The sequence below is a fragment of the Ostrea edulis genome, chromosome 10 (genome assembly GCF_947568905.1).
Source record: "Ostrea edulis chromosome 10, xbOstEdul1.1, whole genome shotgun sequence".
Classification (NCBI taxonomy): Eukaryota; Metazoa; Mollusca; class Bivalvia; order Ostreida; family Ostreidae; genus Ostrea; species Ostrea edulis.
Window position 1 is genome coordinate 29,162,767 of NC_079173.1, and position 13,198 is coordinate 29,175,964.

General features: G+C 37.3%; 2 protein-coding genes across 2 annotated transcripts in view; both read right to left on the reverse strand.

The window, feature by feature from the left end:
* Positions 1–13,198, reverse strand: part of LOC125674557 (uncharacterized) — a 412,455-nt gene that overhangs the window by 74,077 nt on the left and 325,180 nt on the right. The gene's annotated exons all lie outside the window — the stretch shown is intronic.
* LOC125665341 (mucin-17-like) overlaps positions 3,360–13,198 on the reverse strand; it is a 71,444-nt gene continuing 61,605 nt past the window's right edge. Inside the window, exons 33-53 of the mRNA XM_056150912.1 lie at positions 12,958–12,984; positions 12,608–12,661; positions 12,237–12,493; positions 11,985–12,123; positions 11,147–11,366; positions 10,766–10,812; positions 10,347–10,505; positions 9,969–10,118; positions 9,428–9,680; positions 9,081–9,124; positions 8,728–8,803; positions 8,170–8,319; positions 7,462–7,514; positions 6,892–7,059; positions 6,528–6,686; positions 5,705–5,857; positions 5,001–5,197; positions 4,632–4,733; positions 4,445–4,508; positions 4,048–4,344; positions 3,360–3,586 (exon numbers count right to left, since the gene is read on the reverse strand). Coding sequence (XP_056006887.1) covers positions 3,546–3,586; positions 4,048–4,344; positions 4,445–4,508; positions 4,632–4,733; positions 5,001–5,197; positions 5,705–5,857; positions 6,528–6,686; positions 6,892–7,059; positions 7,462–7,514; positions 8,170–8,319; positions 8,728–8,803; positions 9,081–9,124; positions 9,428–9,680; positions 9,969–10,118; positions 10,347–10,505; positions 10,766–10,812; positions 11,147–11,366; positions 11,985–12,123; positions 12,237–12,493; positions 12,608–12,661; positions 12,958–12,984 — 2,810 coding nt within the window. The 3' untranslated portion in view covers positions 3,360–3,545. The remainder of the gene's footprint in view (positions 3,587–4,047; positions 4,345–4,444; positions 4,509–4,631; positions 4,734–5,000; positions 5,198–5,704; positions 5,858–6,527; positions 6,687–6,891; positions 7,060–7,461; positions 7,515–8,169; positions 8,320–8,727; positions 8,804–9,080; positions 9,125–9,427; positions 9,681–9,968; positions 10,119–10,346; positions 10,506–10,765; positions 10,813–11,146; positions 11,367–11,984; positions 12,124–12,236; positions 12,494–12,607; positions 12,662–12,957; positions 12,985–13,198) is intronic.

Below are 13,198 nucleotides of genomic sequence, written 5' to 3' on the forward strand. Positions count from 1 at the left end.
GTAAACATTCGATTACAGCCTAACGAACGACCCGAGGACTTGTTTCAGCGACTAATGGCATTTACTGAAGATAACCTCCTGAAAACAGAACTGGTTATTACACACAATGGCCAAGAAATCGAAGAGGATGAGGAACTTACCCCTACAATGGAGAACTTTATCGTACTTACCTGGCTTACCCTAATCCATCCTGAGCTCCCAAGATTAGTGAAAGAACGGTATGGGACCGAACTAAGATCGCGTACACTGGCCACATTGAAGCCTGAAATCTCCCAAGCCCTTGATTCACTGCTGGAAGAACTACGTAACACAGAGGATGCCAGAGCTATGCGCACACAGTTTCCTTCAGTGAAAAAAACTTCATCACCACAAGTCCAGAAATCCTGTCCATTGTGTAAGGTAAACTTCACAAGGACACTTCAAGCTCTACAGAGAAATGGCCTTAACTTGTCTGCATCAAAAACTATGATTGCACCAAGGGAAGCCACAATCTTGGGATGGATATGGCGTGAAGGCACCCTTCGTGCAAGCCCTCATCGCATTGCTGCACTAGCCAACTGTCAACCCCCATCTACTGTCACCGGCTTGAGGTCATTCATTGGTGCTTTCAAAGTTCTAGGACGTGTCTTAAAAGGATGCTCACAGATTATATCTCCTTTAGATGCTGCCACTTCTGGCAAAGACTCCAAAGACAAAATTCAATGGACTGACGACCTCCATAGTCATTTTTTTAAAATCACCATAACTTTTCTATAAATGATACGAACAATATGCAATTCATACTGTAGACATTTACATGTAATCATACATGACATCAACAAAAGTGCTGAGTCATACTTGCATGCTCGTGTACGCACGTACATTCTTTTGCTTTCAGTTTCGGAGCTGAAATGGCCATAACTAAGTAACACTGTATATATGTAAATATGTCATTTTCAAGATCAAAGAGCAAAATTAAAGTTTAATGCAGACTGTCATTACAAGGTGTCTTTGGTTGCTCTCTAAGTTTAGAGGTAATGCTTGAATTTATCTTATTAAGACTCGATCTGCAAAATACAACTTTAACGACATAATATAAGATGAAGATATGATCACAATTTGTTGTCGTATTGATACATTTACCTCATTGTGAAACTGATTATCTATATTTACATCATGTGAAAATTTGGTATGGGGAAATTTCAGCCAAACTGTTTTTTTAATCAAAGAAATAATTGATAGACGCGACGTGGGGATTACAGCTGATAATGTGTACCTGATGAAATAAAAAAGATCTTGTAAATGTTAAACGTTCACATTTCCATCGAAAACAGGCAAACAGACATATTGTTACAGACTCACTGACATTTATTTTTTGTACGTTTGAATATTTGCACAGTTTATAGTTGTATTGATGCATTGCTTAATCTCTGCTGCAGAGGAAATAAAGAATGTCTGTCTGTCTGTAAAGCGAGTGACTTATGTATGGCTAAAGTCAAATTATTAAGGCGTCCAATAAATGTCTCCTTAATCCAGCGGTCTCCCTAATACAGACTTTTAAATACCGTACTTAGATATATTGTTGAAAATGGATATTAACGGCGAACTGACAACTCAACTTTATGACAAACGGGATGATTTCAGCTTCCCATACTTTTGTAGCAATATTCCATTATCACCTGCATATGGTGTTTACATCTCTCAACTGATTGTATACGCAAGAGCTTGTTCTGTATATGATCAGTTTTTAAAATCGAGACCGGCTACTGAAAAACGAGTTGATGTTATAGGAGTTTCCATGGTCTCGTTTAAAGTCAGCATTTCGCAAATTCAATGGTCGTTATAATTATGAAAGGTAAAGATAACGAACAGTGATCAATCTCATAACTCTTATAAGCAATACAAAATAGATAGTTGGGCAAACACGAACCCCTGGACACACCAGAGGTGGGATCTAGTTCGCTAATAGGATATCACTGCCTGACGTGTTCCATAGCGATTGTTAAGCCATTCTTGGCGTACTGATTTTGACTACGGATTCCTCCTTTTACCCTATAAAGATATAGGGCTCACGGCGGGTGTGACTGGTCGACAGGGGATGGTAACTCCTTCAAGGTATCTACTTCCACCTCTGGTATGTGCATATGTCCGTGTTTGCCCAATTATTTACTTTGTATTCCTTATGAGATTGAACACCGTTCGTTATCTTCACCATTTTGTTAAAGATGAGGCGCCACTTACACCCGCCGTGAGACCTATATCTTGATCAGGTAAACAGAATAATCCATAGTCAAAATCAGTGTACCAAGAACGGTCTAACAATCGGTATGAAACACGTCACTCATGATCAGCATTTGACCTGATGACAACTTTCGTACAGATAGAGGAAGCAGCACAGCATTTTAGCAATGGGAACGGTTATACTACGTATATATCAAGAGTGTGATCAATCAGAAATGGAATAAATACCATGATATAGAAAATGTATTATATAAAATTTTTGATATACTTGTACAAGCACATGCGGAAAAAAATGTCAATTTTCTGAAGATGAAAGAAAACAATCCACGTTCAACTATTAATTTCGAAGTTTGATTTAAGTATTCAAACATTAATTAGTCAAAATGTAGATTTGGAATAATGCTGATTAACATGCGAATGTAAACACTAACATACACATAGAAACAGAAAACCAACACTAAATACAGCTTTCTTATTTGATCAACGATATACATATTCTGAAGTAAACTAATCAAGATATGCTTATCTCTTAAATGTGCCACATTTTTACACCTGACACCCCACTGTATTGAATATAGCTTCCAAATTATGATTCAAGTAGCATTAAACCTATTTATCATGTTCATAACACTCCCTTGTTCATAGCATGTGAACAGAGACTCTTTCGTTATTGGACATGGTACAATGTATGAACAATTTTTTAAGAAAGCATGTCTCTGAATTAAATGAATTATGTGGTTGTTTTCTAATAAGCACATTTGGTATGTAGTGAAATGAAAGTTCGGGACAGCATTTAATTTCATTGAAGAGTGCTTCTGTATACGACCTCTATAGGACTCAATGTGATCAACACAACGATTAAGTACAAAGTACAACTAACTAAAAGTGCAGTTAAATAGTCAAGAATTGACTCGCATGGTTCAAGTGCACCCACATGGTTCAAGTGTGCACCTGTATGGTTAAAGTGACGTCCTGGGTTATACTTTCATGTTCATCAGTTGAGTAACGAAAACACAAGTGATCTAAGTAAGTGAACCTCCTAAACGCCTTGGCTCATGATAAAGAACATCAGTTCTTTGCATACAATGTACCTTTACTACTATTTCCATGAGATAAGAGAAAGAAAAAAAGAAGCTAAGTATAATTGCATTCTTTTAATAGATGTTTCAATAATGAACAAATAAACACGTGATATGTAAATTCATTTCAACATAAAAATAAATGGTCTCTGCGAGTAAGTCATTGGTTAATGTTACTAATCACAGCCTTTATTTAGTTTTCATTGGCTAACGTTAGTATTCACAGTCCTCATAGTAGTTGTGGTGTTACTGTCCCGGCGCGGCGTTAGCTCGATTCTCTTCACTCACTATAAAAAAGAAAACACATTGGATGAACCATTTTTTGCGTAAGCAAAATTGTCTGCATTTTACCATACAATGACAAAGTGAAAAAATGGCAAAATCTTCATGTCACGTAACAAATTGTATTTTACAAAGTAGAGAAGAAATCTAGATTAATATGCATGTAGTTTTCCATGTATTCCATTACATATACAGTCCACTCCATTTATATTGAAGTCGGTCATATTGAACTATCTGTTATATTAAAACAAATTCCCCTGTAGCAATATTGTTGTACTTCAGCATTGGTTACATTGAACTTTGGATATAATGAAAAATTCTGGTTGGTCCCCTGAATTTCATTATATCTGGAGTAGACTGTGTTTATATGTAGTGTATGTGTCTTTCATCCATTTCATGTATTTCTGAATTTATGGCGTTGTTTATGTAGGATTTTAAAGACAGTGAATATAAATCCGCGACTCACCCGTCGTGCTACATATATCACAAGAACAGCTGTCAATAATCTTTATCCTGGCTTGTTGTAGCGTCTGTAGAGGACCACACCTCACATTGATCACTTTTTCGGAGGAAGATTCTCCAGTACAACATTTGCAGGTCTTGGAGAAGCCGTCTTCTGTGGAACCGCTTGGGACTATGAGTGGCATGTAGTTGGAATCACCACAGGAACCAGAGCAGTAAGTGTATTCTACCTCTCCAACTGACACGCATCCAGTGATGGAATCGTTAATAACTCGTTTATCTGTGTGAAGCTCGCATGTAGCTACAAGAACAAAACACCAACATCGTAGAATGGAATCTTTGACAGAAAATACTTATTGATGAATGAGAGGAATTGTATGAGTGTACATCATATAACTTACTAGGTTTTGGTCTACAGACCGGGCAACACTGATCGGTTATGCCTTCATAGGAAAGTTCTTCACCCTAAACAAAAACGAATAAATAACCATGACAATGAAATAGAAACCAGTTATTTCGAAATCGAAAACCTTCATCCACAGCTTTGTCTTCGTTCAATATGGACGTTTTCTGACGATTGATTCCTACCTCTTTGCAGACTGGTATCTCACAACGCCGGCTACACACCATCTCGCCATCAACACACTCACAGTACTTGCACGGGTCTGGTGATGGTATTGGATCAGAGGGCTGAAACAAAAAGAAAAAAACCAGTCTAAGGAACGTTCCACCTTTTCAAGGACATCAATTCCATGAAACACTCTACCACTTAACGTGATCTTGTTTTCGTTCATGTATATATATGCACTCTTACTCATTATTCAAAATAGAAAATAGCAAGATGATATTTTCAAAAATCACCGTATACCTAATTTTTCAATCATACCGGTCTATGTTTTCTAAATTCGATGAGAAATTTTAAAACCTTGTTTTAAAATGGATGATCTATGCCGTTACCTGGTATTCGGTTCCGTTGATAACACACTTCTGACAGTCGGTAATGTTGACACATTTATTGTATTCCATGAAATAACCTTCAGGACATTTACATCCGGGGACGATCTTATTACACTCGTCATCAATGTTCTGGTCTCGTGTTACACACGTTCTTTGGCAGAGCGAATAGTTGGACCAGATCTGTCCGTCGGGACATGCTACAAAGTGATTGTGATCACATCAGTATACGCCAGTTTCACACTGTTACATTACACAAAAACATTTAGAGAAGTTCCGAACAGCATGATGAGGAGTTTCAGAATAGTGTATCATCCCGTCATGTTTAAAACTGTGGACATGCAATCATGTACTATAGTAAGGTCAAACTTTACTTAACACTCTAAAATAGTGTTGCCTATGTTAACTAATTTTCCTTTTGTGTATTGTAATATCTTGGTTGTGTTGAATTCCACTTTGGTCCTCAATATCATGTACACGATACTATTATATATCAAAGCGGTAACTTACTCAATAATATATATTATATAACAATATCATTAAATTGAACTTCTACCTTACTCAACATCATATAGCCATATTAATTTCTTACTCAACATTATATTATTGTATTATTATAATAAACTGGTACCTTACTCAACATTATACATGTATAACCATATCATTACATTAAACTGGTACCTTACTCAAATTTGTGTTATACTTACTGCAGTTTCCGTTGTCACAGTCCTTCTCTTCATACAGATTATCGGGGCAGTCAGTTGCATTGACAATGATTTCTCGTTCTCGTGTGACTTTACCCTGTCCACATGGCACCACACATTCTGTCCAGCTCGTCCATTCGGAAATCACGCATTCCTCTGTAAAAAACCCAAATATAATGTTTAGAAGTCTTTAATACATGCTGGTTGTAATAGCGTGTGATCCCCCCAAATTCCACGCATCCCTCTTTAAACATAATCATTAATTAAGACGTAATTAAGTAAACGTTTCCGTATTATATTCTGCAGAACTGTCGTGTATAACTGTCGGTGTTGAGTAGAAGTGTCGGTGTTCTGTAGAGCTGTCGATGTTGTGTAAAACTGTCGGTGGTTTGTAGAACTGTCGGTGTTCTGTAGAACTATCGGTGTTCTGTAGAACTATCGGTGTTGTGTAGAACTGTGATTGTTCTGTAGAACTATCGGTGTTGTATAGAACTATCGGTGCTGTGGAGAACTGTCGGTGTTCTGTACAACTGTCGTTGTTCTGTAGAACTATCGGTGTTGTGTAAAACTGTCGATGTTGTGTAGAACTGTCGTTGTTCTGTAGAACTGTCGGTGTTCTGTAGAACTCTTGGTGTTTTGTAGAACTGTCGGTGTTATGTAGAACTGTCAGTGTTGTGTAGAACTTTGGGTGTTGTATAGAAATGTCGGTATTGTGTAGAGCTGTCGATGTTGTGTAGAGCTGTCGATGTTTTGTACAACTCTCGGAGTTGTGTAGAACTGTCGGTGTTGTATAGAACTATCAGTTTCCTATATAAACTTTACTTACTGTTGCACGGTTCCTCTCCACACGGTTGACTTTCTGTTAGCGTTTCATTACAGTTGGGGTTGTCTACATTGACATATTGACGGTTCCTGAACTGCTGTCCGGGCCCATCGCAGGTCTTAGTACAGTCTGACCACGTGCTCCATGGTGTAGTGACACAACCTGAGCAGCACAGAAATGGGTCAACATACTCGTGAAACATTTTGATTTCTAAAATTTCTAAACAAGGCAATTGACGTTATATTTGATCGAAGGCAATTTCAGTTTGTGAATATTTTAACCACTGATATAATCTATCAAGAGAAATACAGACAAATGGAGAAAATTTTCAATAAAACGCATCTAAGTGAAAGGTGAAGTATATTACAAGATTTGTCTTCATTGCATTGTTCCGTTTCCTCGTTTGAGCCGGAACATGGGTATCCGTTGCAGGTCGGTGTTGGGTTGTTACATATTCTAACTCTCTTCCGGTGACCACCTGTGCACGTGGAACTACATGTGCTCCATGATTGCCATGTTGACCAAGTTCCATTTACTATCAAATCAGAAAGAAATCTCAGAATATCATGATCCATGTAATTTAGCAATTTTAAGCACTTCACCTTTATCGGCGTCGGTCAGAAGGTTTTAAGAATAGATGGAAGGAATTTTATGATAATAAAGCATACATGCACTCGTGTTGTTTTAACTCTACATATACGAATATAATGATGTTGAACTTTGAGATGTTTGATTTATTTTAAAGACACACACTACTAAAATATATGTTTCTATCTGTTACAATATGCAGTAAAACACGGTTACAACAATACCCGTTCCCCAATGAGAGAAAAATAACAGACGTCTTATTGGATATAACTCAGTTTTGTTATTCTCTGACCCTGGAGGTTCGCTTTAACCGTGTTTCACTGTATTTGAACAGACACTAGATACATACCGTCCTGCGTTGGATCATCTTTGCACATGACGCTGCCGATACTGTAGCAGTAACTGTGAAATAATTATAAAAACATAGTATCATAATTCAGACCACAATTATACCAGAGATGGGGGCAGGTGCCTAGACGTAAGCATTCGCTTTCGAATGGTAACACCGGCGTGAGCCCTATATCTTGCTCAGGTATTAAAACGGGGTAATCCGTAGTTAAAATCAGTGTGTACAAAACGGCATAATAATTAGTAGGAACACACACAAGACAGCATTTGACCTAATGATATATTGTATTGGCCGAGTTAATCGTTTTTAGGACAAAAAAGTTTACGAAATGCTGAATTTAAACGTGACTGTTGAAACTCTTGTAACAACAACTTGTTTGTCAGTGACCTGCCTCGATTTAAAAACTGATCATATACAGAACAAGCTCTTGCGTATCGAATCAGTTGACAGACACAAATATCATATTCAGATGATAATGGGGTATTGCTATATAAATATGGGAAGTTAACGATCGAGAAGCTGAAGTCATCCCGTTTGTCATAAAAGTGAGTTGCTTTTTTCGTCGATGTGGAAAACTCTGTAGTGTCTTTCACACCGAGTTCACTGGGACAAGGTTTAATTCATATTTATCATAGAAATGCAGCGATAACAATTGATATTTTTAACAATTGACGACGAAAGGGAAATGATAAATTTGTAGTTCTTTACCATATCTTGCAGTTTGCTGTGGATACAACGTCGCCCGTGGCGTAAGTTTGACCCTGGTAGATACATTGTACACACTCAGTGGACGTGTTCTCGCACTGTCTGGTTTCGTGCAGATTAGGACATTTGTCTCCATCACCCTTCTTCACGTATCTACAAAGAAAACATCGATATTGATGAAAGGTGAAGATAAGAACAGTGATCATTCTCATATCTCCTATAAAGGTGAAGATAAGAACAGTGATCATTCTCATATCTCCTATAAGGAATACAAAACAGAGACTTGGGCAAACACGGGCCCCTGGCTATACCCGGATATTCTGAATTGATCCGTTTAACCATTCAATTTTTATCTAAAATAGGAATGCGAAAAGCGTGTTCATCCATCTACTTTAATTCGTAAAGCTCGCGTTGTCTCGATTAAATTTAAATGAGGATTTGAAATTAATTTCTTTGTAGAACAATAAATATCTGTGATCTGTGATATTTTGCTACGGGTACCTTTCGCCTTTTTAGTGGAATCAGATCTGACCTGGATGGAGAAACATGGTTTATGATTACCTGTATCGGCTCTGGAGTCCTGTACCACATGTGGTGCTGCATTCTGACCACGTCTGCCATTCAGTGTACTCACAACCTGTAAGATCACAATCCGACTGTACATTCAGTGTATTCACAGCACAATACGGAGGAATATATACAATCCATTAATCATTGTCCAAACTACTCTTTTTGAAATCAGAAACATATCTACATTTCAAAAACGTACACCACGTACTTAGACAAGTCTTAAACGTTTCGTCCTGAACAAGTTTCCATCTTACATGTACGGAACAGGAGGATGTATACAAAAGCTTGTTTTCTACATATATGCTTACAACTACTGGACGTACATGTACAATAAGTATACTTACATGATGTATTTACAGAACACGACATTGACCTGTTCTCGCATTTACTGAAAGCAAAAAATACGAGTTAGCAGTTCTATATGACGAGAAAATCTACATTTACACATATACATATAGTTTTGAGAAAAAAAGTTTGAAACTCGTCTAGGGGCTTTTTATAGCATATTCTTTTACACAGACACTGGTTATTTTCCAACTAATCACATGTACAATAATTCTTAGCGTCATGGTCTTATAATGACTTAATTATCTGTTTATAAAGGCTTAAAAAGACAATGCATATCACCCGACTCTAATACGTAAATTTCGATTGGACGATTAAATTGTAAGTGTATGTAGCAACAGCCTACCATGTCTCGCAATCCGATACTACGATGACGTGTCCTTCCGGTACCGGTTCGTTGTTATGGTAACAGGGACATTCAACCTCCTTAATACAATTGCCGTTTTCGTCCCTAACGTATCCTGGACGACAGTAACAAGCTGGTTCGCAGTCGTCAGTTTCCACACAGCTGTCAGGATTCCTTAAGTCTTTACATGTAGATGGGCAGTGTTGGACAGGTTCGGAACAGTTGTTGTAAATCTCATTATCCGTGCAGTTTACTGCGGAAAAAATATCAATAGGTTGTACCATGTTTATTTCGATTACATATTTGAAATGATAGGAAAGCTCCAGTTGTCAACATATTCTCATATTTATTTTCATAAATGTAGGAATGTCTCGATGAGCTTTGTCTAAAGTATGTCTTCTTCATTTTATTGCTATATGGAATGGCAGATTGTTTGAATATCACAATTAGAATATCACAATTAAAGTCATTTAGAGTTACTCGTATAACAAATGCATGGCGTGACGAAACGACAGCATCAGTACTTATTACGAGGACCTACCTGGGCCGCAGTCTGTGGAAACAAAACATGCCTCGTTTTCACTGTCGACATTTCCGGCACAGTCTCTGGTCCTTGTCTTTGTTCCGGGTGTACAGTTAACAGCATTACATTCAGACCACTGAGACCAAGCCTCGCACACTGGGGTGGTGGCTAGAATGGAACATTTGAAATACTTATACATGTACAATATCAATAGCCAAGCCTCGCAAACAGACGTGGTGGCTAGAATGGAGCAATTTCTATACATATATAAAATGGACTCGGAGTGAAGAAAAATAACGTTTATCAGTTTTCAATTTAATTACGAACTACAGAGCGTTAAAGAATGCTAGAAAAAATTCTGGAATTCGTGGCCCATGTTTTACAGGCGATACTTACTTGGACATGGATCAACGTTACATTCCTCAGATTCATGTAATGTTTCTTTACACAGATCTGGACTCAGGGTTGTGTTGACAGTTCTTGTCCTCTCCCTGCGACCGACACCGCACGGTTTGGAGCAACCCGACCATTCACTCCAGGTCGAGTAAGTACATTCTAAAAACATGCAGTCAACCATTATTATAAAGAACGTCCATGGAAGATATTGTATCGTTATATTAGGATTTTGGATAGATAAGATTTCATAGGATTTATTCTGTTTTGCCACCTAAAAACGTTTTCCGTTACAACCAACTTAATTTTAAAAAGATGCTTTTCTGCACTGCATTTTAACATCAGATTAGCACAGAGATCCTTCTACTTTGAATATCTGCAGTTGGGCATGATTGTTGCAGTCACGTGGTTTACTGACGTACCTTCACATGTTCCGATCATGCAGTTGATGTAACCGTCCACGCAAGAACTAAAACAAAGTGTAAGAAGTTAAAGAAAATGGAATGTGAACAGTGATCTTGTTCTTCCTTATTCAGGAAAAGACTGGAAATATTGTAATTTTCATTTCTGTCAAATTTAGATATGGATAAAAGAGCAGAAATTGAATGACTCAAAAGTAGTGTTAGTTTTATATTCTGATTAACCAAACACAAGGCTATTTCCGCGGGTAATTATGAAATCTCACTAATGCGCTCAACTTTCTACAAAAGGATGTTTTCTATGTGAGCCCAATGATTTAAAAGAATTTTTTAAATGAAAGAATCTTCATTGTTTCAGTAAAGATAATCGTTTTATCGACAAACCAGTTACTACAGCCGTTGATGATAACAATGACACCGTCGTCAAGAGAGTCTCCGACGTAAATTTTCTCCGATTCGGAAATCACAGAATCGTCATTGTCTTTGTTGACGTAACCGATGACGTGAGCAGGTTCATATCCAAAGTTATTGACGAAGTCCTCCTTGCTGAATACACATGGTTTAACAGTGGTGGTTGGCAGTGTAACGGTGGTAGTGGTTGAAACTGAAACGAAAAGAAATGTGACGATAACGAACGGACGATAAATAACACCATCAAACATCAATTGATTTGTAGATTTGTGCAAATATATCTGAATACTAATATACTATGTGGTATATTTCATATTACATTTTCGATGTTCATTATTAGTTAGAAAATTTAGAATGAACCGGGGATTAATTCAATAATTGATTATCTAATTATCGTTGATACTAAGAAGTGTCTTGAAGATTCACCAAACATATACTCAATAGTCATTTGATATATGAATTTCATTACTGAAATTACATATGGGGATGGACTGTGATGCGTCAAGCAGACATTCCTCATGGAGCGCTTCATGAAAAGTCTGCCGGCGTGAAGAGTGGTAGTTCATTACCTCATGTATTTTCAAAAATGAAAGTCATTTTATTCTGTAGGAATTCCCAGTCGTTAAATGCTATATTTATATATACAATGTGCTATATGCATATATCTAAATTTATCACGATTCATACTTGCATTGTTTACAACTGCAGTGCGTTCATGAGGAAAGGGCTATCATTATAATTTGTAAAGATATCAAAGGCAAAAACATTGCACGTGTAGATATATAACTGTGCGCTAGAAAGGGATGTCTACCTATTTCGATACAAGCCATGATTCCCAGAGACGATACTGTTACAGGTTGTGTTGAGGAAGATTTAGTAAACTCAATCGTAATTCTCTCTCCTTCGGATCCATCAAGATTCACGCTAACTGCACCATTCACTGGGTTGCTCTGTTGGTTATATACATTTAAATAAATTAGTATTTCTGCACTTCAAATCTCAATAAGCTTTCCCGTCAGCGAATAAATTACGGAGTTGTATGTCCTTAGTAAATCAAAAATACCTCAACACTCTTAACTTCGGCGGCCAACTTGTCCAGTAAAGTGATCTTGACCTTAGAAACGTTGGTAGTTTCGAAAGACACAGTGGACACGGCTGCGGTTTTGTCTTGGTCACGCAGGACGAACTCAAGTTTAGGGGTGGATCCGGTAATTGTTATTCCACTACTGATAAATACATTCAGTGGATTGGTCAATGCTGGATAAACGATATCTACGGCATCCATATTGCTTCCCTCGGATATCATCGTTTCAGCACACGCTACAATATACACAGATGGATTCTACGAATAAATTGCGGATGTGACGTGGTCATGCAAACAAACAATAAAATGGAGTAGTGCGGATAAATATGATGAAGCAGATTTAGCCTTACGTGTGGTTGTTGGCTTCCGAGTGGTGGGGGTCGTTGGCCGTGTGGTTGGCGATACTAGAAGAAAGAATGATTGCCAGCTTTACAATAATGAACATGTGTGTGAGCATTCGCTATATGCGAGTCATAGATTACTTCAATATGGTCTTAATTGTACAGTTCATATTTGCCACGTTAAGATACTTTATTTACAATATGTAGCAAATTAATGAATTAATTCACCGAAAGTTTTAAATTCCATCTTTATATGATCATATCAACTGGAACAAAAATATCATCTTTCGGAAAAGAGAGTTACAGTATAGTGAATCTAACTAAATAAGCCTCATGTGTTGTTTATATCGCTCACTAACCTGTCGTGGGAGCGGTTGGTGTTGTCACTGTAAAGATAAAAATGTGTGTTTCTTCATCGCTGAGTCATATAGTATGCTTTTTAAACACACACACACACACACACACACACACACACACACACACACACACACACACACACACACATATATATATATATATATATATATATATATATATATATATATATATATACCACTTAATGATATGCATTATTTGTTTTAGCAGTGTGATTATTTAACA